Source organism: Manis javanica, chromosome 6, assembly GCF_040802235.1.
Source record: "Manis javanica isolate MJ-LG chromosome 6, MJ_LKY, whole genome shotgun sequence".
NCBI lineage: Eukaryota > Metazoa > Chordata > Mammalia > Pholidota > Manidae > Manis > Manis javanica.
In genome coordinates this window covers 26328505-26352166 of record NC_133161.1, presented here as the reverse complement: position 1 = coordinate 26352166, position 23662 = coordinate 26328505, and the positions used below count along the sequence as shown (strand labels likewise).

General features: G+C 37.8%; 1 protein-coding gene and 1 pseudogene across 1 annotated transcript; one reads left to right on the top strand and one right to left on the bottom strand.

The window, feature by feature from the left end:
• Nucleotides 1-5557: 5557 nt before the first annotated feature.
• Nucleotides 5558-5749, bottom strand: LOC118973401 (small nucleolar RNA U3; annotated as a pseudogene).
• Nucleotides 5750-15250: 9501 nt separating this feature from the next.
• LOC108392260 (hyaluronidase-1-like) lies at nucleotides 15251-23174 on the top strand. The gene is given in 7 exon segments (XM_073239991.1): nucleotides 15251-15271; nucleotides 15273-15610; nucleotides 15612-15910; nucleotides 15913-15977; nucleotides 15979-16170; nucleotides 19638-19727; nucleotides 22755-23174. Coding segments are annotated over 7 exon segments (1425 nt in total).
• Nucleotides 23175-23662: the final 488 nt, after the last annotated feature.

Below are 23662 nucleotides of genomic sequence, written 5' to 3'. Positions count from 1 at the left end.
GAATTTCACAGAAAAAGTTTGGGATAAACGTGTCAGGGTAGGATTCCAGAACAGGTTCATTACCTTGCTGCTTTTTAAAACAAAGTTTAACATTTCAAAAATGGCCAAATACCATAACTTTAAATTTAGTTTCTCGAGGAAGCAATCTTCAAATTGTGAAAAAAATGTCAGCTAAGTAAATGGAGCACAGATACTTGAAAGCTGAAAAGCTGGAAAATTTAATTTTTCTTTGTCAAAAAAAATCTCTCCATTAATTTCCCACACTGCCTAATAGACAGGTGTGCAGAAGCGCCCCCTGCTGGCCCTTTACTGATAAGGACTAAGTGAATTGGAGGCCTCGAGTCAGGGCCTTTGCCTAGCATGTGAAAACTTTCTAAAATTGTCAAGACACTGGGCTCTTTGATGATAATAGTCTCAGTTATGAATAATCCTCTCATTCTTACAATTAAAGAGCACTTTAATTGATCTGTGTTTCATGTGAGCAGCCATCAGTTAGAAATGGTAATGTGGAAAGTCATGCACCTTCTTGCCCTTGTTTTCTGAGAAGAGACTTTCATTCCTCAGTCTCAATTGCAAGGCTCTCAAAATGCTTTCATTTGAAAACTTGATTTCTATCCATGGCAATAACAATGTTTAAAAGTGCCCACAATTACATATTCTTCAATAAACAATTCTCGTCTTCTTTCCATTTTAGCCACCAGATGGTGCTACTTCCTTACATTTCCTAAACATAGCAACTTGAAGGAACTTAGTCCAGTAAGATTTAAGTACCCTGTGTCAATATTGAAATTGGAAAACTGTTATGTAAGACTTTGTAATGGAATAAAAACTATTATAAATAGAAACTTGTCAGTTGTAGTTGAAAAACCAGTTGTAAGGCATTTAGATGTTTGACTTTTAGTCATTCTTGTGGATTTAAACAAGAAGTAGGGAAAGCCAAGTGTTACATGCAAGCTGTGGTGATAGAGAGACCAGGCAATCTCTAGAGACTCTACCCTTCTACTTGGGTGGCGCCTTATTCCTAACAGGTAGATGAGAGTAAATGTGTTCTCATCTCTTAAACACTGCTTCATTAAAAAACAAAAAAAGATTACAATGATCTTAGAACTATAATTTAGCCTTTAATAAAGATTTGTGAAGGTCTTGTAGTATTCTTCCCCAATCGCAAAGTGTAATGTGGTCTCCAAAATAAAGAGAATAACATTTATCCTGAGCCTGGAGTAACCTTGGAAACGGAGGAGATGAAATGAGGACGGGGCAGGTGGCTGGGTCCGTGGATCACGCTCATCGGGCTGTGGCAGATCAAACATTCACTTTGCTCCCCCACATTTCCTGGTCCCTCTGCAATTAGATGGGTCTAACGGACTAATCTCTGAGTGACTAAAGGAAAGGAAAGTCTGGTAACTCATAAGGGAGGTCTAACATGAACAAAATATAAATTTTTGGTACGTTAAGGTATTGAAAATTGGGGGTTGATTGTAACCCAGGAGCACATGCCCAGAATAAACATTCTCTCTGCATAGCTGTGCTGCTCTCCTACATGGTTTCCTGCCAATGTACTGCTTGATTCTGTTTCAGATTACTTGTCTTTGGGCCTTTGTTAGGATATAAATTTTAAGTGAGTCTTTATTCATCTTTATTACACATTGTACTGGAATCCTTGACTTCTATTTTCCTCTCTTTACTAGGAATAAGTACAAAAATTTCAAGAGAAGGCATTTTACCATGAGCTTTGTAGAACTGGTTGGAGTTCCAATAACATGATTTTATAATTTGTGTTATGTAAACTTTATAAGCACCAGTTTTCTCTTCTCTAAAATGAGAATAATAAAGTCACCAACCTTGTAAATTTGATGTGAAGAGTGATTGAATCAGACAATATATTTTCAGTAATTTTTAAAAATTAAGAATATAATTTCCTTTTTTCCTTTTCTGAGCTCGTGACTTCTACCTTGGTTTTAAGGAGGTTTTAAAGAGTCTTCCACCTGTGTGGAATGAGGCTCTGGGGGGGAGGAAACATGCCCCCTGCATGTGCTGATTTGAAGGATCATCACCTGGAAATGAACCATGGTCAGGTGGGGGAGGACCTGGCTTTCGCTGTTGTTCATGCTGCATCTCCCATTGACTTTCTGCTCCACACAGTCACCCAGAGACACCGACGGATGGAGCCGCACCATCCCAAGCATGCAGCTTCCTCAGGTGTTCTGCTAGGGGAAGAGAGAAACTTGCAAAATTTGCATGGGCTTTTGAATACCTTTGTCTGAAAATAATACGGTTATATCCACCAACATGTCATTGGCCAGAACTAATCTTTTGGACCTGTCTAATTGCAAGGGGGCTAGGAAATGTGGGAGAACAAAAGTAATCTTCGATCTGTTTCTGTCACAGCCTCATGAGCATGATTCACACACCTGGCCACCTGCCCTCTCCTCATTTCAGCTCTTTCATTTCCAAGGTTTCTTTAGACTCAGGGTAAAGCTTTCCTGAACTGCCTTGGATCCTCTGTAGTATAGACCGACCCTGAGTTACTGAGCATCTGGCTGGAGAGCTATCCAGAGAGAGTCACCTTAACAGAACAAGAGGCCTAGTGGCCAGTATTGCAGAAGAGACCGGGGCCAATGGAAAGCTCATCCAGACCTAGAGCAGTGAGCTGGACCCCCATGAGACCAAGGCAGCCAGGAAGCACTACCAGACCATGGCCGAGGCTAGGGAGACCAACTCACATTTATACCTGCCTTAAACTTCAGGCTTAAATACCCCCAGGGTAAGTAACATCCTGGTGAATAAAGAATATTGTACTAGAAACTAGAAGTGGCAAAGGACATTACACTCACGACCCCTGATTCTTCCCTGCTGCCGTGAGGTTGTGAAAGCTCCCCCTCTGTGCCCTCACGTGAAGGGACACCATCCTTAGGGAGACAGCTAGGAGAATGGAGATCAAACAGTGACTGGGCATTTTTACTCTAGGGAAAGGAACATTATGCTTTTAAAAACATTGGATTAAGTTAAATTTAACTGGAATTGAACAGTTAATTTTTTCCTACTCAGATGTAGGGAATTCAGACAGAAGATCAAAACAATTGTAGACAAAACAAAACAATTACATTTTATGTGTATATATAGATACCTCTGTGTGTGTGTGTGTGTGTGTGTGTGTAGATGTCCACAAACATACACACATAAAATGCATGTAAACATACATGTATTTTTTATATGTATGCTCCCAGACTGGAGCATGTAATTATTGATGCAAGGTATTTCAAAGATATCTTTCCTTCTGCCACGGGTTCAATAGGTAAAGTTGTAGTCTTCGTGTTGCTTTTGTTATTATTTGTTATTCAACAAACATCTATATATCAGGCATTGTTCTATGTTCTCGGGATGTTAGTGAACAAAACAGACCACAATGTCCAGCCTTTTGAAGCTTATATTCTAGAGTAGTAGAGGTAGACAATAAAGACAGTATTCAAGGAAACAAGACATAAATATGATATGCTAGGAAAATAGGATGTTGTATGGTAATAAATGGCATGGAGAAGAGAAAATGTAAGGGAGAATGGGAAGTCTGGGATGTGCAGGAGGTGGTCAGGGTAGGTAGGCCTCACGGGGACAGTGAAGTAAGGCAAAGCCTGGAGGGAGTGAGGGGCGGAGCCAAGCAGGTATCCGAGGAAGGGCCCTCCCACCGGGAATGGACTAGCCAGAGCACTGATGCCCACTTGGTTTGGTCTCAGGACTCTTTTACACTCTTACAATTTGTTGAGGATGCCAAAGAGCTTTTGTTTGTTTTTGACTTTTTAGATGAAAGGGTCCTGGAGACCTACAGAGATCCCTGGGTCATCCTTTGAGAACCACTGAGCTGGAGCGAAGGCTCTGAGGAAGACACATGACATGTGCCTGGTCAGTTGTGCCAGGGTTCAAGGAGGCCCTCATGACTGGGGAGTGGCCTCGGGGAGAGAGGCAGGGGAGGAGGTCAGAGAGGTGACTGATCACATCGGGTAAGGCCTTCCAGGATACTGTCACACACCTGACGTTTTACTCTTAGGGACATGAGAAATCACTTAGGGAACTTGGAGCAGAATTGTAGCAATGATCGAATGTAAGTTTTCAAGAGGACACAGTGGTTGCCATGTTGCCTCTAGACCAAAGGGAACAAGAGTACATACACGCTGGGAGACTGGAAAGAGGCTGTCACACTAATTCAGGTGAGGGCATCCATGCTTACCAGTTAACTCTAAATAGATCCACAGACTCACTACACACTCCTTGTGTTGTTAAAGGCATGTTATTACCCTCTGACTGATTCACATTCAATGTATCTTCTTACTTCCCTTTCCCTCATAGTCTTATGTAAAGACATTGTTATTTCTAAATTCCTTTAATTTTCTTGTTAAAAAACAATACAGAAAAAAAATCATTTATTTTCCCAGCTCCTTTTTAGCCAATATTTTCAATTCCCCACTCTTTCATCAGCAGGCTCGTGTTTCTAGATCTTTTAAAAAATATAATACTTTGAAAGGCAATTATGAGTCCTTTTGTTAACATTTTTGTTAATCATTTTTCATTTATTCATTTTGGCTCCATGGTTTTTAATCTTTTTGTTCTTTTTATCAGACATATTTTTCTACAAATGAATGTCTTGCATTTTAAATCAGGTCTTTCTTTGACTTCAATTCTAATACGAATTTTTTTCTGAATACATTTTTTGGTATGTGAATTCATTATAAAGTAAAAATAGAGGTTTCTTTTCTTTTGGTACTTAAAAAAATCAAATAAGCCCATCATCTGCTATGATTTAATTAGAATGCAGTCACTGTTTCTCTGCATTTAAAAAATTCTAGTGTAATATTCATCCATTTCGAATCTCAATGTTATTTTGAAATATAATTTATTATGCAACATTGTTCTCTATGTCTATTTCATCCAGTAGATTATAAATGCCTTGAGAACAGGCTTCACCAATCTTCCTTTATACACCAACCATTTTCTTATTCTCTGTTGGCTCATGAAAATATGGTCAATTTAAGCATTTATTCATATTATTTCTTATTCACTTTTGTTTTCCACACTGAGGCATTTGAAGAAGCTTTATTAAGCCTACTAAAATTTTTTTAAAATATGGTTTTTAAAATTTAAGTGGAATTGAGTGGAGGTGGAGATAGTCTTGAGAATTATTACTCCAGAAAAGAAATTTTGGCCTATTTTTAATCTATGGACTTAATAAAATAGGTGAACTATTTCGGTGTGCTCATTAGCTTGAACCAAAGATTACATGAAGCCTTTTATCTCATGTAGATAAAGAGTAAAAAGGTACAAACTGACTTATTGAAAATCACTAACAATTCTACAGTTTAAACAAAAAAAATATATAAACCTACTTTTATTTCTAACAGTTCAAACTAACTCTTACATGTACAGAATAAAGTTAAAAAGTATCATATCTGCTTGACATCACTTTTATTGCATGTTTGATTTTATAATTTTTTTGGTTTGTTTTGCAATTTAATATTCTTCCATCTTGTAGGCTAAGCAAAAAGTATTATGAATCTTTTTTATTTTTACTTGGATGGTGTCCTCTCCCTCTTACTCTCCCAAAGGAAGGGAGGCATGATCAGCAATAGCTAAGGGCATTTGCAAAGCCAGCTTCCTGCTCAGGAGAGAAGCTATACTTTTAGTCCTAGTTACCTATGTATACACTCAGAGAAACTTCTCTCCTAACAAACTATGTAATGATCTCTGAAAGCATTGTCTTTGAAATTTCCATTTTAGGTATTATATTATTCTTAGTCCATAGAGGACAACTGCTCCACATGTAGGGTGTCCCTATAATTTATTGTGTAAATTGGGACAGTTCTGAGAATTAGAAGGTGTACTGCTAATAGTTACCTGAGGACAATGAGTGTAAATCATGACTGTCCCCAGCAAACCAGAGTACCTAGTCATTCTAGAGACAGGTGTTGGGAAGCACATTTTCCCATAGGTTCTTGGCATCCTAGAGGGATTGAAATCTCCAGAACAGTATGGAAGAAACGCTTTAATCTTTTCCCTGCCTCTTCTCTCATTCCTCCCCTGGGGGAGGAGTAGCTACTTTGCTGATTGATGGGTTTGAGAAAAGAGACGGAGCAAGTAATCTCCAAATATAACTACAGCCAAAGCAGCCAATGTGATGCTCGATACTTCTAAAAATAAAGATTTTCCCAGATGCTTGTTGCAGGAGTTTCTGATATTATATAAGAAGATAATTTTTCACTTAATAAGTCTAATTTTAAATGTCCGTATGGACTTTGGGAAAGTTAAATTTGAACACATCCTTCTCTTCACCTCCCTCTACTGTGTCTTTTCATAATCTTCAGGTAGCATGTTATTTTCAAGGAAACATTTCATCTCATTTTTATGTATCATCAAAAGATACCTTCTCTGTTTCTGAGAATTGTCTGTTTCATTGAATTTAAATTGAGCTCTTGCCTTGTGAATCCACTAATGGGGTGTTATTAAGTAATAAATCAAGTTCCATCTAATTTATTTTATATATTTTATATATTCTTGAGCTATACTTTTTGTTAATCTAAATTTTAAGATCTAACTGAAACTATAGAGCCCAAGTTGGGAAGTTTTTGTTTCATTTTTGCTTCTTTTAAAAACTTCCCTACAGAAGAGTGCAACCTAAGTATACATTACTTTTGAGCACTTTATAGATCTTTCTATGGAAATGAATCTTTTCTTTTTAAAACAGCAGCAAAAGTTCCTGAAGGCAAAACTAAATATTAACAAACACCTATTGTCCAAGGTTTGAAAAAATAAGGTCCCAATAGTCATAAAAGATGCAATGCCATCAAAAATATATCTTTCCGAAGATGAAACATCTGCAATTGTATGCTGCTGTATTAGCCAGCATTATGCCTAGCTCTGAAATCTCTCCAGACTCAGCTATTATTTCAGGGCCAAAAGACGCCAAGCTCCACACACCTGACTATTTGCTGTGACTCTAAATCAAGTGTCAGTCTGTTCCTTTAGCTCTTTGGGAGTTAATTCAGTTGATTTCTCTGAAGTTGAGGGACCTGTGGCATCCAGTACTCTTTCTTGAGAAGGCGGATCCTCCCAACACTTGAGCTGAAGGATCTCTAGGGTGAGGTATCAAGCAGGCACAGAGACTGCACTTGAGTCTAAGAAAGAATACTGCCTCCACTAAATTGATTTAGTCATAAACCCCTTCATACTGTGAAATTGCTCTACTGGAGTCACTAGTCGGCCTTAGGAGTTGTCTTTCCTTGGTTCTCATCTTTGACAGTTCATCCTTTTCCTTAAATGTTTGTGGTCTCTTATCTTTAGCTACACTGTATTGCCCTCCCAACTCTCTCATGATTTATGTTTTCTCTTTCTGTTTTTGGGTATTTTTCTCTCCTTCAGTTTTGGGGTAGTCCTCAGATTCCATCTTTTAGTCTCATCTCTTCTCTGTAAATATTTTCCTTCTGTGTCTCAATCACCACCTCAACACAGAAGATTCTCAAATCTACCTTTAAAAAAAAATTCCTATCTGCTAGACGCCTCCATCTTGAGATATCTACACCTCAAAGAGGACTGTCTGTTACCATTTGTATGCACCCTTTGTCTTTCTTCCTCTGTATCTTTCCTCTTGCTATTCCCTCCATCTGGAGTTTGCAATTTCAGCATGTTCAAATTCTGCTTATTTCAAGCCTTAAATGTCACCTCCAGCTCAAAGCTTACACAGATTTTCTTAACCACATTTGATATCTTCATGTTTTGAACTCACATGACATTCTAGGTATATTTAATTTATGGAACTGATTTTATGCTGTATAATTGGTAGGTTATTTATGTAACTGTCTTATACTGTGGTTCATAGCTGACTCCTAATATACTATATACATATTAGGAAAATGCAAGCTTCCCCCCTCTATAACTGAGCTGATTATCCTCACAAGCCACTACACCCTTGATGTGAATAAAGTGCAGCAGTAAATGGCATTTGGTCTCACACTGTCTTTGTAAAGAAATGTATGAGTGGGTTTCTGTACATGTTTTTCCTGACCTTACCCATTGAGGATAAATGTTTCACATGTGTAACATTGGGGATGGAAAATCTCCACACTTCAAGGTTCTTCACTGCTCTGAGAATCAAACTGGCATGAGCCAGGAGAAAAAAACAAATTTAATTTCCTCCATATGCTAACCCCACATACAGGAGCAGTTCAAAGACAGAAAGGTAAAATGAGGTATATATGCCATCCTGAGCTGAGGAGTGGGAGAGGGGCTTTGGACTTCAGAGGGGAGAAAGGCAGTTCACACACAGGACAATAAGCAGAGCAGATGTTTGATAACTATATATTTGCCCTGCCATCCAGATATGTCACTCAGATAAAATTCTAATAACTCTTATCCTGGGGGAAGAACCCAATCTAGATTCTTCTAGGTAGTTAAAGGAGGGGCAGAAGTTTCTCTTGAGACCTCAGGGTCTTGATTGCCTTCAGCTCAAAATAGTCCACATGCCAAAGTGGCACATTTTGGGAAGATTTGTTCTGCACCCCTTCAGCAGCAATACACAAAACCCAGTGCTCTGAGACCCTTCTTGTGGATATTTAGTATTTTGCTCTGATTTCCCTTTCCAGCTTTTACCCTGAAAAGTCCTAGAAGAAGGAAGAAGTTTCTCATATAATCAAAACTTTGCATTCCTTCTGCTCAAGTGTCCTGTTTTTGCTTTATGACCATTGTCATTGTTTGCTCAAGGTTTTGTCCAGCCCTTTTCCTTGTGGCTACCAGTCTACTGCAGATCACTAAATCCTCCTCTCTCTCTCCCCAGGTAGGTGCAAAGCTTGACTCGATTCCACAGGGGAACTGTAGGTCCCTCCAGCAGTGAGAAGCACAGTGCTCTGTTCCATACTGCAGCTCTCTTTTATCTAGAGCATGAGGGCTTTTAAAGGGAGGAACCAAGGAGGGTCAGTAGATGGTTCCACCCTGTCTCACTCTGTCCTTGTACCCGTTCCCTCTAGTCTTCAGATGCTGGAGCTCTATCTACCTACACTCCTTTCATATCCTCCAATAACTTCCCTCTTACCCAGTCTCTTTCAGGAAGGCTGAATTCATCTGACAGATCTTATAGATTAGAATTCTATCTGCAGAGCAGATTCACAGTCCTGGACTTCATAAAGATCAGACTATACATCTGAACTTCTGCTCTGGTGGCCCCCAAACATACTCTGATGTTAAGCAGCTGCTCTACCAGGGACTCACAGACAGCCTAAGTGATGCACTCCACTTGAGTGGAATAGTCTCTGCTCTGATCCATACAAACATGGATTTGCAGGTAGAGAAATCTTTGTACAAATGCACAGAAATATACTACTTTTAGGGTAATGAGGATACAATGAATCTTAAATTCTCTTGATATTTTTCCATATTTAGTGTGATGATCATTAATCAATTTTAAAATAAAACAACTATCTTTTAAAAAGAAAAAAAAAATCAGTACTCATGCCTGTGGGGTAAATGACAGAATTCCCAGAATCTCCCACCTACCCTTAGTTCATTTACATATTAATGAGTGTTTATCACTGCAGAGCCTCCCATTGATCTGGGGCAAGGGGTGGAGAGAAAACAGCTACTCTCCCCTCCCCTCTGTTGCTGGTATGTTATTTGTCTGGCATCTGCCATTCACCAAGGACCCACCAATGGAGTTCTCCCAGAAGGGGCGGGCAGAAAGGAAAGAGTGCATGAGGTGGTGCAGCATGAGCCATGAATGGAGGAGATGGATGGTGCTGAGCCTAGCTAGCAAATTTGAGTAAGCTGTGAGCAATGAAGGCAGTTTCTCCTAACCTATACTTTCCCTTGACTTATTTCAGTTTCACTGGTTTCATAGGGGGTTTTGCCCCAGGCCAGGAACACCCTTCCCCCTGGAGTTAAAATGCCATTATCCCTGGTATTTTAATTAGGAGATATGTTTCCTCTGCCTCCCCTGTCCCCATTCTATGTGTATGTACACACACTCATACACACCCCCACATACATTAGACTAAATTTCTTGGGCACCATGCTGTGAATGTGGTAAACTGTTGTTTTTTGAATCCAAGTGTTAAGAGCTCTATAAACCTTGGCACAATGGACTGAATGTTTGTGTCCCCTGCAAATGCATGATTTCCAGTGTGATAGTATTAGAAGGTCATGCCTTTGGGAGATGATTAGGTCATGAGGCTGGAGTTCCTGTGATTGAGATTAGTGCCCTTATAAAAGGGACCCTAGAAACTTTCCTCACCCTCTTTTTGCTATGTGCATATTACAAAAAGAAGATGGCATCTATAAGCTGGAAGAGGGCCTCACTGAAACCTGACAATAATGATGGCATCCTGATCTGACTTCTAGTCTCCAGAATGGAGAGATGTAAATTTCTGTTGTTTATAAGCCACCCTGTCAATAGCAAATTCACTATTGAATTTAGCAGCCTAAATTCACTAAGACACTTGGCTATTGATGAGACATTATTGATTTCTTTGTATCAGTAGACTTTTACCAAGCATTAAAAAACTTTTGCCTTAAGCATAATAATTTCACAGATTAAAAATACAATCTATTCTCACTTGCAGAAGTGAGATGAGTTTTCCTAAACCAGGTCTCAGAGACCAGTCACTCCTTAATCTCCAGCCTCCCTTCCCCAGATGCTTTGGGATGATATAAAAGTGTGCATCTGCAGAGCAGTGACGTGTAGTAAACAGCAAGGGTGGAGAAGTCAGAAGTCCATTTATTTGGGTCTCCTAACGCTCATTAGAGGTTAATAACTTTCCTTTGTAGCATTATAGGTTTTAAATCCTCTCTTTAATAATATTTTCTAATTGTTTGCTGCTGGTGGATATAAATACACTGATTTATATATTAATTTTATATCTAGCTACCTGCTAAACACTTCTATTATTTCAAAAAATTTATAGATCCTTTTGAATTTTCTACATAAGCAATAATGTCTGAAAATGGCTTTTTCAGAAATGAGGAATTTTTACTTTCTCCTTCCTAATTCATACATCAAAGAAGGAGAGTGAGTAAATGGAATTATAGTAGTGTAAGGTTTTTACATTTTGGAAGTGTAAAGTGTTAAAATGTGAAGTGAGAAGTGAAAATTGAAAAATGAGGAAGTGTCAGGTACAAAATGTAAAGTGTAAATAGCAACAAATTGACAGTGAATACACACTGATAAGTCAAGTAATTATACTGTTAGTCCTAGAACAAACACTAGCAACATAATAATTAATAAAAAGAGCTATAGCTAAAAAGCTAGTAGATAAAATAAAGTGGAACTACAAAAAATATTCAATTAACCCAAGAGAAGGCAAGAAAGTCACAATAGATTAACAAAAAAGAGAAGCTATAAAATGAAAAGAAGTAGCACTATTAGAGACTTAAAATCAACAACAGGCATACTTCATTTTATTGCATTTGGAAGATACTGTGTTTTTTTACAAATTGGAGGTTTGTTTATCAGCACCATGTAAAGAAAGAAGTATGTAAAGGAGGTGGAACTGTTAGTAAAATCCTGGTGACAGAGCAATTAATGAAACCATTTTTCCAACAGCATTAGTTCACTTCTTATCTCTATCACATTTTGGTAATTCTCATAATATTTCAAACATTTTCATTATTATTATATTTGTTTTCGTGATTTGTGATCAGTGATTATGACTTGCTGAAAGCTCAGATGAATACCAAAATTTTTATAAGAAAGTACTTTTTAATTAAGGTACGTACATTTGTTTTTAGACATAATGCTATTGCACACTTAATATGCATCAATTTATGTTTTTTTAAAAATTTTATTTTGGTATCATTAATCTCAGTTTATGTTTTAATATATAATTTCTTTTCCCCAAATTTAAAGCCTATATGATAAATATCAATTTCCCTACTTATTTCTGGAGAACCTCATATGCTTTTTAGGGAAATTTTTTTTACTTCTTTATTCTTTTTTCTATGAAAATTTAAATAATCTGAATTTGACTTAGCTTGTCATTTCATTAGAAATTGGAAATATGGGGGAATTTGAACAAAATACTCTGTTGAGCCAAATATGCCTTAATCAATATTTCTCTTCTTTTTCTTTTTAGAAAATGACTATATTCTCTCTCTCTGACAAAATCAAAGCCATCAAAAACTTGCAGGTAAAAAAAAATCTTTTTATGCCAGATACTTTCAACAGGACTCCAATGTTCATGCACACAAGGCCCATCTTGAGAGAAAATTTAATCTTTGTCTGGAATGCCCCAATACTGTGTAAAGGACACTAGGGTATAGACATAAAGCCTATTGGTTTAAACTTGTAAACCCCAATGCTATTGTTAACTGAATCCTAAATTAATAATGCATTATCATAATGAATTTGGTGATTAGTGATTTCATTATATGTAGAAAATATCTTCCTCTGGAAGACATCACAGGATTTGCTTTCCTTGAGTGGGAAGAATGAAATCCCCAGTTACATGTGGAGTCAGACTCTACTATATATGCACACACACATATGTAAAGTGTGAATTTAGAACCTTTGATTGGCTCACATTTCAGTTGAAGAAAATGTAAAACAAAAAGCATGATAATTCCACGTCTTTCTCACCTTTGCCACTGTCCTTGACAGATTGAAAAGGGGACCCACAGATCTCAGTGTTATTGGCAAAATGGTATCATCTCTCCCTCATACTTCTTAGAACAGAATATCTAAGAAACCAATGACAAGCAGAAGGTTATATTTGGAACTATTTAACTCTCTTTAAGAGTTCATCAGAACTCATGCCATCATACCTTTAACCACAAAGTCCAAGCTCCTAGGTTACTTTTTTCACTTACAGGTTCCTGTGTATACCGTCTCACAGACCCCAATCCACATCGTTCCTGACTGGGCAAAGGTCTCCATTACATCTTCTATAACTTAAAATCTGCAATTAAGAAAATCCCATAGATCATACATCTCTTCTGAGTGGTCTCTTTCCTTTCTTGCTGTGACAGAAAACTGGCTGTCCTCAGCTACCCCGGCAGCACACTTTTTAAAATTTGTCTAGTTGTTTTAAAAAAATAACATAAAACTTGCCATTTTAGCCAGTTTTAGGTGTATAATTCAGTCAAATTAAGATAATGCCAAAGTAATAGTTTTCCATAGGCTAGTAACAAAGACAGATTGTGTAATATATACATGTTTAGAAAATATAACTAAAAGCTTTAAGAAAAGGAAACTTGTAACTGGATTTTATTAAAGCACAATATTTTGGATTTTTGGCACCTTTGTTTCTTAAATGTTTGATAGGATGTAACACTTAACAAAGGGTTTTTTCCAAGGGTGTCACAACTTACTAAACATTTATACTTGTGTATATACCACAGATGCCATCATGACAAGAGGGAGGTAAAGAATAATATTTATGGATAGTGTGTGCTCTTAGATTTTCCCTGAATTCCAGATAAAGATAAGAAGGTTTACTGTTAGTTTTTTGTGATGGAGAGAATCACATTATGATCTCATGGAAGGAGAAGAGTAAAGGTAGTAGAGACATCTCTGGTTACTTAGTGATTTTTCTGGTGCCATAATACAAATTCCCCAAGAGGTTCATTGTCTCAGTAATATTCAATTTCCTTAAAAGAGCAAATTATCAATCATAGTTGTTCACTAAAAAATTCAGTGTACAGAGAGCCTATCACTCATAGTTCCTTACAAAATTGGGGTGCTAGGTTGCAAGAGTTAATATTTGATTTTGGCTGGTATCTTTTCCTGCATTTAAGGTATTAAAGAGCAGGAACTATTGCAACAACATGGATGGAGCTAGAGGGTATTATGCTCAGTGAAATAAGCCAGGCAGAGAAAGACAAGTATCAAAAGATTTCCCTCATTTGTGGAGTATAACAACGAAGCAAAACTGAAGGAACAAAATAGCAGCAGACTCACAAGCTCCAAGAAGGGACTAGTGGTTACCAAAAGGAGGGGTGGGGGTAGGTGGGTGGGGAGGGAGGGAGAAGGGGATTGTGGGGTATCATGATTCTTACACATGGTATGTGTGGGGTCATGGTGGGGAAGACAGTGTAGCTCAGAGAAGACAAATAGGGACTCTGTGGCATCTTACTACACTGATGGACAGTGACTACAATGGAGTATGGGGAGGGGACTCAATAATAAGGGTGAATGTAATAACCACATTGTTTTTCTTGTGAAACCTTCATGAGAGTGTATATCAATGATACCTTAAAAAAAATAATGTATAACCCAAAACACACCAAGTCCAATTACATAAGAGAAAAATCTGTGATTCCTTTATTTTAAAAACTACGTACTTGGTAAAATAACTTAATATTTAACTTCAACCATACTGCTCTCAGGGTGAAATCTCATTGGGTGGAATATATCAATTATTAGACAGTCCTTGTATTCTGGAGAGATTCTTTGGCAGTTTCGGTTCAACTGACTATTTAGAAGAGACTTGAGGAACCCAGGTTTCATTTGGGACTTAACTGGTAAAAATACAGTCTGATTTCTTCATGGGAAAACCATGGAGTTAAAGAATGAATAGGTTTTTAGGCATATTTATGTACCTGAGAGAAGATGACAACACCAAAGTGCATAATTAACAGTAGGTAAATGCTGTATCTTTTCTATTTCAGCCTGTGCTAATTTCAAGAGGGCTGTCTTTCAAAAACAAACGAATAAACACATCTTTGGGGCCAGGTCATTTCAAATAGCAAGCAAGGATTATTGTTACCATTTGTTATTTCTTTTTGTTCTATTTAATATATGCTAACATGCCAACACTTGCTAATTTTCAGCAGGGCATGTTCTTGGAGTCACTTTTCCAGAAATCAGTAAGGAGATACAGCAACCCATTCCTATTTTCTTTTCTGACTCTCCTTACACCCAGAGGTTTGTTGGTATACGGTGGCTTAGGACATAGAACGTTAAAATCAGAAGAGCTAGAGCTGGCTTTGCTGAGGATTTGTGTGAAAATTTTTACTTTAGCTTTTATTCCCTGGATTTTTTTTTCACATTGCTAGTTAAAAGAACAAACAAATAAACTTCACTTACGTTAGCAAGAAGCCTCATAAATCTTTTAAAAACTTGGGTTTACCACTTAAAGAACAGCTTAAACACCACCACGGATTTACTTGATTTCCTGTTTATTGTACAGGATAAAACTAAAGGGATATGTGACTCTGTCGTGCCTAATTTTTTTTCATCTTCTTATTTTTAAGGGCACTGCTGTCATGGTGAAAAGTACAAGCCATGTGTGACCCGTGGGTGGCATGAGTTAGGAGTGCTGCTGCTCTTGATCATGTTCACTCATTCAGCCCTCAGTCCAGAAATGCCTGCAGTCATCAGGAACCGACCTTTCAGCATATTCTGGGCCGCCCCAACAATGCAGTGTCGACATTTCTTCAATGTGGATCTGAATCTTCAATTATTTAATATTATATCAAATCCTTTAGAGACTCAGAGTGGGTCAACCATTGCCATATTTTATCCAAATGAATTAGGCTATTATTATCCTTCTTTTTCTCAAGATGGAAAATCCTTTAACGGAGGGATACCCCAGAATATGAGTCTTTCTAAACACCTTTGGAAGACCGCTGATGACATTGCAAGTTATTCCTTGGTGGAGATCAGAAAGCCTTGTTGTGGTTGACTGGGAAAACTGGAATCCCCAGTGGGATAGAAATTGGGGCAATAGAATAATACATAAAAACTACTCCTTAGCCTTCACTACAAACCGCCATCCTGACCGGTCAGAAATGAAAGTGGGAAGAGTTGCGCAACAGGAATTTGAAAATGCTGGAAGGAGTATTACGAACACTACTCTCACACTGGCTTTAGAAATGAGGCCAAAATGTTTATGGGGCTTTTATCTCCATCCAGACTGCTACAATTACGATTACAGGACAAATGCAGTTACACAGGTAACTGCCCAAATGATGAAATTTTCCGCAACGAACAACTCCAGTGGCCATGGGAAAAAAAGCATAGCACTTAATACTTCAATATATTTGGATAAAATATTGAAGTCAAGTTTAAATGCTTTGAAATTTGTTCATTATTGAGTTAGAGAAGCCATGAGAATTGCTGAAATGGCTAGACAAGGCAGTGTTTTGCCAGTCTTTATTTTTTCCAGACCATTTTATTTACATAGCACTGAAGCTTTGTCACAGGTAAGAAAAAATATGGACACTCACATAAAAAATGGAAACTTAGTAGAATGTGTATATAAAGTCTAGGAAAAGATGTTTTAGGATACTTATTTTCCCTTGATAATATAACACTTTTTTTACTACTAAAGGTATATGTTTGGTTAAATATCAAGCCAATTCTGAAACTGTCTCACTAACAATTAGATGTTTACTTAGAGTCTTTAGATGATAATTCTTACCACCTTAGCATTTGCCAGGGTTTCCTGCAGAACCATTGTTAAGTTTGCATTAAATCATATAACAGATAGATTAGTTGTAACCAGGGAGAAATTTCAGTAAGCATTTTAATATGAAAGACTAGCAGCAAATTTCCAAATTAAAAAATAACATACAAAATAGAGCTTGGGTAAATTGTTAGCCAACTATATTTTTGTTACATTTTTATGTTTTAATTGATTAGGTCAATTGAAAAATAACATAGATTCTGTTGATTTTCTCTTTAAGAGTCTAGTGGTTAGGGTCAAGGCCTTAAAAAGGGTTTATATAAACGGATATTATCCTTAGACCTAACACAAGGTAGGAAGCACAAGATGTGGGAATGAACTTGTTTAGAAAACAGTGAATTTGCAGACACTTGGAAGTGTTAAAGCTTTAGTTAGATTGTCATTTAGATATGACATTGTATGGATTCAATCATTAGACGGGTGGCTAGATATAGAAAACCCTTAAATTTCCATCCATACCTATGAACTCACAGTCCTATTGTAAGATAAATTCTAGCCGAAATAAGCAGGCGAAGAGAGGCAACAAAGGGCCAGGTAATTTATTTGAACGCAAACACCCGGGCGAGATTTCCTGTCTACAGAAATGGACGCTGGGGAATTCGCGCGCGAAAGCAGACAGGCAGAGAGTTTTTAAAGAAGGTAGGGGGAGGCAGAGCTTAGATTTACAGCGGTGCGACGATTGGCTAACGTATCAGGTGAGGGGGCAACAGCCGGGGACTTTGACACGTCATCAGGGTCTGACGTGGGAGGGGCAGCAGCCAGGGACTTTGACACGTCATCAGGGTTCGACGTGCTTGCTCCTCCAGTCAGCGCTCTCAGCCTTACACCTATTATTCTAGTGCCCAACATACAAACAGCACTGTTGGGTAGACAATACACAGCTCATCTCAGACCACTTGTGTTTGAGATAAGGACGTTTAAAACAGTATCAAGTCTTCCTCTAATATTTCAGAATAAAATCTATTGACCCAAATGCTGTTGATTAGAGTTGATATTTCTCTCAGTGCAGGATTCTTCAGTAATATTCAAAATGGGATGTTCATTCACCAAGTTTAAGAGGAAGAGAAGCAGAAGCAAAGCATCATGACAAAAAATTGGAGAATATCACAAGTGCCTAATCTGTCCTTTACCCAAACATAGATTCTTTCTTACCTGGCTGCTGCTTTAGTCATTTTTGATGGGGCTCCCTATTCCAGAAGAAAAACTGCCATTTTGGGACAATATTAATTCCTAGAAAATTTTTGAGTGTTGTCTGTTCTGCTTCCTATAAAGTAGATAACTGCACGCCCCTAGTTCTAATTCTAATTTGCCTTGATAGAATAAATCAAATCCTTCTTTCAAAAGCCAGTAGTCCAGATGTTTGAAGACATCAGTCAATAGCTACCGCAGTCATCTTGATCAGTCACTCCTCAAGGAACGGATCTCTTAAATCACCTCACTTTCTCAAATCCTTTTGAAAAAAAAGGTAGGTTATATTATTCATTCAAAAGGTACTTAGAGAGTGTGTACAACATGTCAGGCATGATATATTATCAATAATAACAGTAGAAAGCAATAATAATCCATACAGATAGTTGGCATAGAAAATGGGAGACTAAGATGAGATATATTTTAATGAAAGTGTGTTCATAACTTTTCCATTCTATTGTTAGATTTTTGAAGTAAATTGTGGACTAAGAATCACCTCTGAGCTCTACAGAAATCAATAGACCACATACCGTACTCACCAAAGACTATAGAATTACTGGAGTATTATTACATTGGAGAGTTTTAATACATGCCATTGCCTTCCATGTTTCATACATCCACTACCAGTATGGATCTTTCTCACCTATTGTTTAAATAACACAACTTTTCAATGAAGTCATCCCCAACTCTGTTGGATATTTTCTTTCAGAAGGGTCTCAATTTAAATGAGACACTTGATTTACATTTAAGGAATTTTATACTAGTTAGTACAATGGAAGATCTTTTTTCCTGTTGTATTAGACAAATTGCAAAAGACATGTACTAGTGTTACTGGAGACTTCCTATAAAGCAGAGAAGCTTTGCTGTAGCACGGCCATTTTCTCATTCTAGGTCTAAAATTGTCTGCCTTACATGGGATATCTGATTTTCCACACCTCACAGGGAAGAAAAGAATGAAGATTGCTCCATCCTTCATCCCCTCTATCTTTCACCTCTCCATATTTCTTGCTTCTTTGCTCTTTGTCTATAATCATGAACATTACCTCCTCAAATTCTCATCTGGGTGAAGTATAATCAACTTAGTCACCCAACTTGAGAGTCACTTGGATGCTTCTGTTTTCCTTATTCAATAGGTAATGAAGACCTATCCATCTTCATTTCCAAATAGCTCTTTAATCTTCTCCCCTGCATTACAAGGACTGACAATGACTTTGTCAAGACCCTCGTCATGTCTCACTGAACAGTTTCCATCATCTCCTAATTGGTGTCCCTGCTTACCATTGTGATTTCCTCTTCCAATACATTTTTTATGTGACAGACAAAACAGCTATCAAAGTTACTAATTTGTGGCTTTCCAGTACTGAACATTTTTTGTAGTGCAGTGCTCATACTTCCAAAGGGTATAGAAGACTCGGTATTTGAATACTGCTTATATACAGACATTCAGATGCTGGCAGGTCCCCTGAGCTTTACTGGCAGCTCTCTGAATGGACTGTGCTTGTTTTTGCCCATGAACCTCTGCCCATATTATTCTTACTAGACATAACATTCTACTCTAGTCTGTCTCACAAATTTACTCATTTCCAAAGACCCATCTGAAATTTCACCTTTTCAAGGAAGCCTTCCCAGACTCTTCCTTGCAGCATTAAGTGCTTCGTCTCATCTATATATGCTGTGGATGCTAATATGGAACTTTATTATACTGTAATTACTTGTTTATATGTTCATCTCAGCCATCACACTAGAGTGCTCCATCAAGGACAGGAACTGAAATCTATTTCACTTTTATATTCTCAGTGTCTAGACTACTGCCTGAAACACCATAAATACTTATCAAATAAAAATGTAAGTGAGGCAGAGTTACCTTTTCCAATGCTCCTCTGAGATCCTTTGTTTTCAAATTGAAGATAACTTATCAATGTGTTCTTTACCGCAGTTGATGGATTGAGTCTTATCACTGAATTGTCAGTGACTAAATCTGGGTTGTCAACTAATTATGTGACTTCTTTTATCTAGGAAGACTTTGTACACACTATTGGTGAGAGTGCAGTATTGGGGGCAGCAGGAATAGTATTGTGGGGAGGATCTGAATATTCTCATTCAAAGGTAAGCAGTGACTTCTCTGTCAGTGTCTTTAATTATTCTAGACATTGTTTTTTGTTTTAATTTTTCATATAAGACATAAATAGTTGATTTTATCCATTCACTTGACTTTAATGAAGTTGAAAGGATGCAGGGACTAACATGGTTTGAGCACGACTCTGTACCAGCCACTGTGGTTAGGAATAGTGTGGATAGAGCACAAGTGTTCCACCAGTTGGACAACCCTAAGTGAGAATTCAATTTTTACATTCTAAGGGTGTCACCTTGGGCAAGTTCGTTAACCTCTCTCCACCTCAGTTTCCCCATCTAAACAAAAAAGTACTGAAATAAAACCTGTTCTGCAGGGATTTCCATAGATTCAGTAATAGTATATATATGACAAAGAAAAAGAATACTTAATTTTGAAAGTACATATTTCATCCACACTAAGGGGGTTGGATTCTCCAAAAGTGATTCTTTATTTTCTGATAATCTATGATAGAAATGCTCATGGGAGGAAAACATATATGTACATAAAGGTTTATTAACTATCTACTCTTGATAGAAGTGCACACATAAGGTAACTCTTATCATTTCCCCAAGTGGACTTGGATCATGCTCTGCTGGTCGCCTGTTGCACTGCCTAAGTGAACACGCTGAGGCCACAGTTTTTCCTCACATTCCAGGTGTTAACAAATAGTCCTACTTTTAGGTATTAAAACATCCAGTTTCATAAAATATAAAACAGCCATCTCTTTCTTATTTGGCCTGGCACAGATCAGCATGATGGCGTTGTTTGTTCAGTTCAGGAGGCCTGAAACTGGTGGCTTGGTTTCCAACATTCACTTTTTGTCACCTACTGACCATGTGACCTTGAACAAGTCACTGACTCTACAATTTCTTTAACTGTTAAGTGAGGAGAATAACAGTATCTACAGCATTATGTGTATGTTTATTATGAGAATTACATTGTTTATACATGTGAAATATTTAAAACAGTACCTAGAACATGGTTAGTGCCATATCTGTGCTGGTGATTATTATCCAGGTTAAAATTTCTCAGCCTCCCACTCCACACCCCATGCTTGAGTCCCAGGTATCAAGGAGCACAGTCAATTTCTTTGTTCATTTGTTTCAAGGATGGGTGTAGGAGATTGGCTGGAGGAGATTGGGTGTAGGAGGAGGCAGGTAATGTAAAGTGGGCAATGTAACTTTTATTACATCTCCAAGTTTTTGCTCCTGAGAGAGTGGAAAGAGAGAGTTGGCCTACACTGACATGGGGGAGGCTGAGAGCAGGCTGGGAAGAGGATCAGGAGATCAGAATGAAGTATGTAAAGTTTGAAATGCTTGTGAGACATTCATCCAAGCAGAGATGTCAGACAGGTAGGTGGATAAATAATTGGTTCATGGATAAAGTCTGGGAAATTCAGGGGTTCTACTTAAAGCAATGAGAGGGAATGAATTTATCCAGAGAGAGTACAGGCAGAGAAAAGGTCCAACAATGAAGCCCAGGGCACTGCACTATTAGGGGGTAGGGGAGATGAGCAGGAGCTAGTGCAGGACACTACGAAGGAGCCTCCAGTGAGGGAGGAAAGAACCAGGACGTCCTGGAAGCTAAGCGAGGAAGGTGTTTCAAGGAAGGAGTCTGGGACAGAACAGAGGATGCCCACGTTTAACTTGGCTGTGTTTACCTCTGTTCTGTGTTCTCTTTGATCATAATCTGCCATCAATCATTTTCTTTTTCTTTCTTTGCTCAATGGTTGGCTTGCTTTTATTTTATTCCATCTGTCCTAGAAAACCCCTCAGATGTCTCAGACAAGGAGTCTTGTCCTGACCAAAAATAGCATTTGTTTCTAAATACAGTACAAGGCTGGGCTATTCTGAATATGTCTGAAACAAAAATGTTCTACACAGAATTTTCAGAACTTGTTAATCCCCAAGGGGATACTGTGTTCCACTGCCTGTCATTAGGGGCTTTATTCTCCCTTTTGACTTTCCATTTTAACCCCCTAAATCCTTTCTAGATGGATTCACAGGTGTGGGGCCTCTTTCACTGAGAAAACTATGCATTAGGGTTAATATTGCTAAAAATAATTGAAACATTAATAGAAAACTCAGATTATATTATTAATAAATCTATAGTATTTTCCCATGTTCTTTCCTATATGGATCAAGACAGGCATTTGTCAAGATTCTAGCCAGATTCTTACAGGTTAGCTGATGATATTATTATCATGTCAACTAGGCTAGCCCATCCTAGTTGCATGGTATGATCATCAACAGATGGAAATGTGTCCTAGTATTAAAGCCCAAAAGTTGTGGACACATCAGTGACACCTAAATGCAAATTTGTGGTAAGGCCACCCTATTATTGGGTCCTAAATACCAGTACAAGTGACTCAGGTCTTGACAGCAGCAGTAAGAAATACATCCAAAACAAAAGTTTCAGTTGAGATTAATGATCTTTATATTCTACTTCCTACAACCTGATGCATAAATAAAATACAATTTATTTATCCTATAAATGCTAAACCACAGCCCAAATGATATAAATTTATATAAAAGTTTAAAAATGCAAAATCATATTACATATTGTTCATAATTATGTATATATGTAGTAAAGTTACAAAAACATGGATGCAAAGATTACTCCCCAACTTCAGAACTATTCTCTCTGCAGAGGTGGGGAGAAGAATGGGATAACTTGTCAGTCTTAGAAAAATCTGACCTAATGTTAGCACATACTAAGTATCACTGTTGAAGATGTTTCACAATTGAAGTTCAGTTTAAAACAACCATCCAGTGTTAATGATTATCTTTTTGAAATATTGCTACAAATATCTCTTTATATTAACAAATAGCCTCTAGTGGGGAAGTGTGCAATCTCCTTCCCCAGAAAATGGTATGAAATTGCTTGGTCACAGCCTTGCTCATCAAGGATGTGGACCTTCCTCCTCAGCCTTACCAAACAAAACTTCAGGCATGAAAACCATCTGGATAAAGGGATCATATTCTGAGAATTATCTGCATCTCTATTTTTCCCTACAAAAGACCTGCTTATCTGTGCAAAAATCTATTCAAGGGTCACTGGGCCATTATGCTGTTAATGTGACATCTGCCTCCAAACTCTGTAGGCAAAGTCTATGTAACAATAATGGAAGATGCATTTGAAAAACACCCAAATCCCCCTCCTATCTACATATGCCTGACAGTAGCAGTAAGAAATATATCCCAAATAAGAGTTTCAGATACATCCTTTCTCCTATCAATAAGCTGAAGACAATAAAGGACCTGAAGAAGGGATTTGTGTGTCACTGCTACTATGGCTGGCATGGAGAGTCTTGCCAGCAACGCTCATCAGAGCTCTTAAGAGGGAAGAATACGGTTCCAACAGCGAATTCATCAGTTTTGCTCAGCATGAAACTATCTGTGGTTCCGCTGAAATTTTTTTATCCCCTGCTACAATGTTAATAACAATAAATAAATACGTACCATCAAATTGTGATAGTGTTGTGCAGAATAATAAAGAGTAAAGGAATTAGGGAGTGTGGGAGAGGACTGGAAATTTTATGTATGGTGGTCAGATATGGCCTCCCTAATGAGACGACCGGAGGCAGGAGAAGCAGGTCATAAATATACTTGAGAAGAGCATTCTGGGACTAGGGAGGGGCAAGAGCAAAGACCTTTAAGTAGAAGCAGGTCTGGAACGTTTCAGGACGTCAGGAAGGCCCGTGTGGCTAATGCAGGAGAAAGAGAAGGGGAGTAGGAAACCAGGTCATTAGTTAACTTTATTTGCACTGAGAATCTGAGAGAAGGTACTTTTTTTTTCTTAAATGAAGAGCAATTCTTGGAAGAAAGTGGGTCAAATAATAGATCTACATTTTAAAAATAAATATACACTTAAATTGTATAGTAACAATAACGTCTATTGTGATTAGATATTGCTACAATGTGTTTAA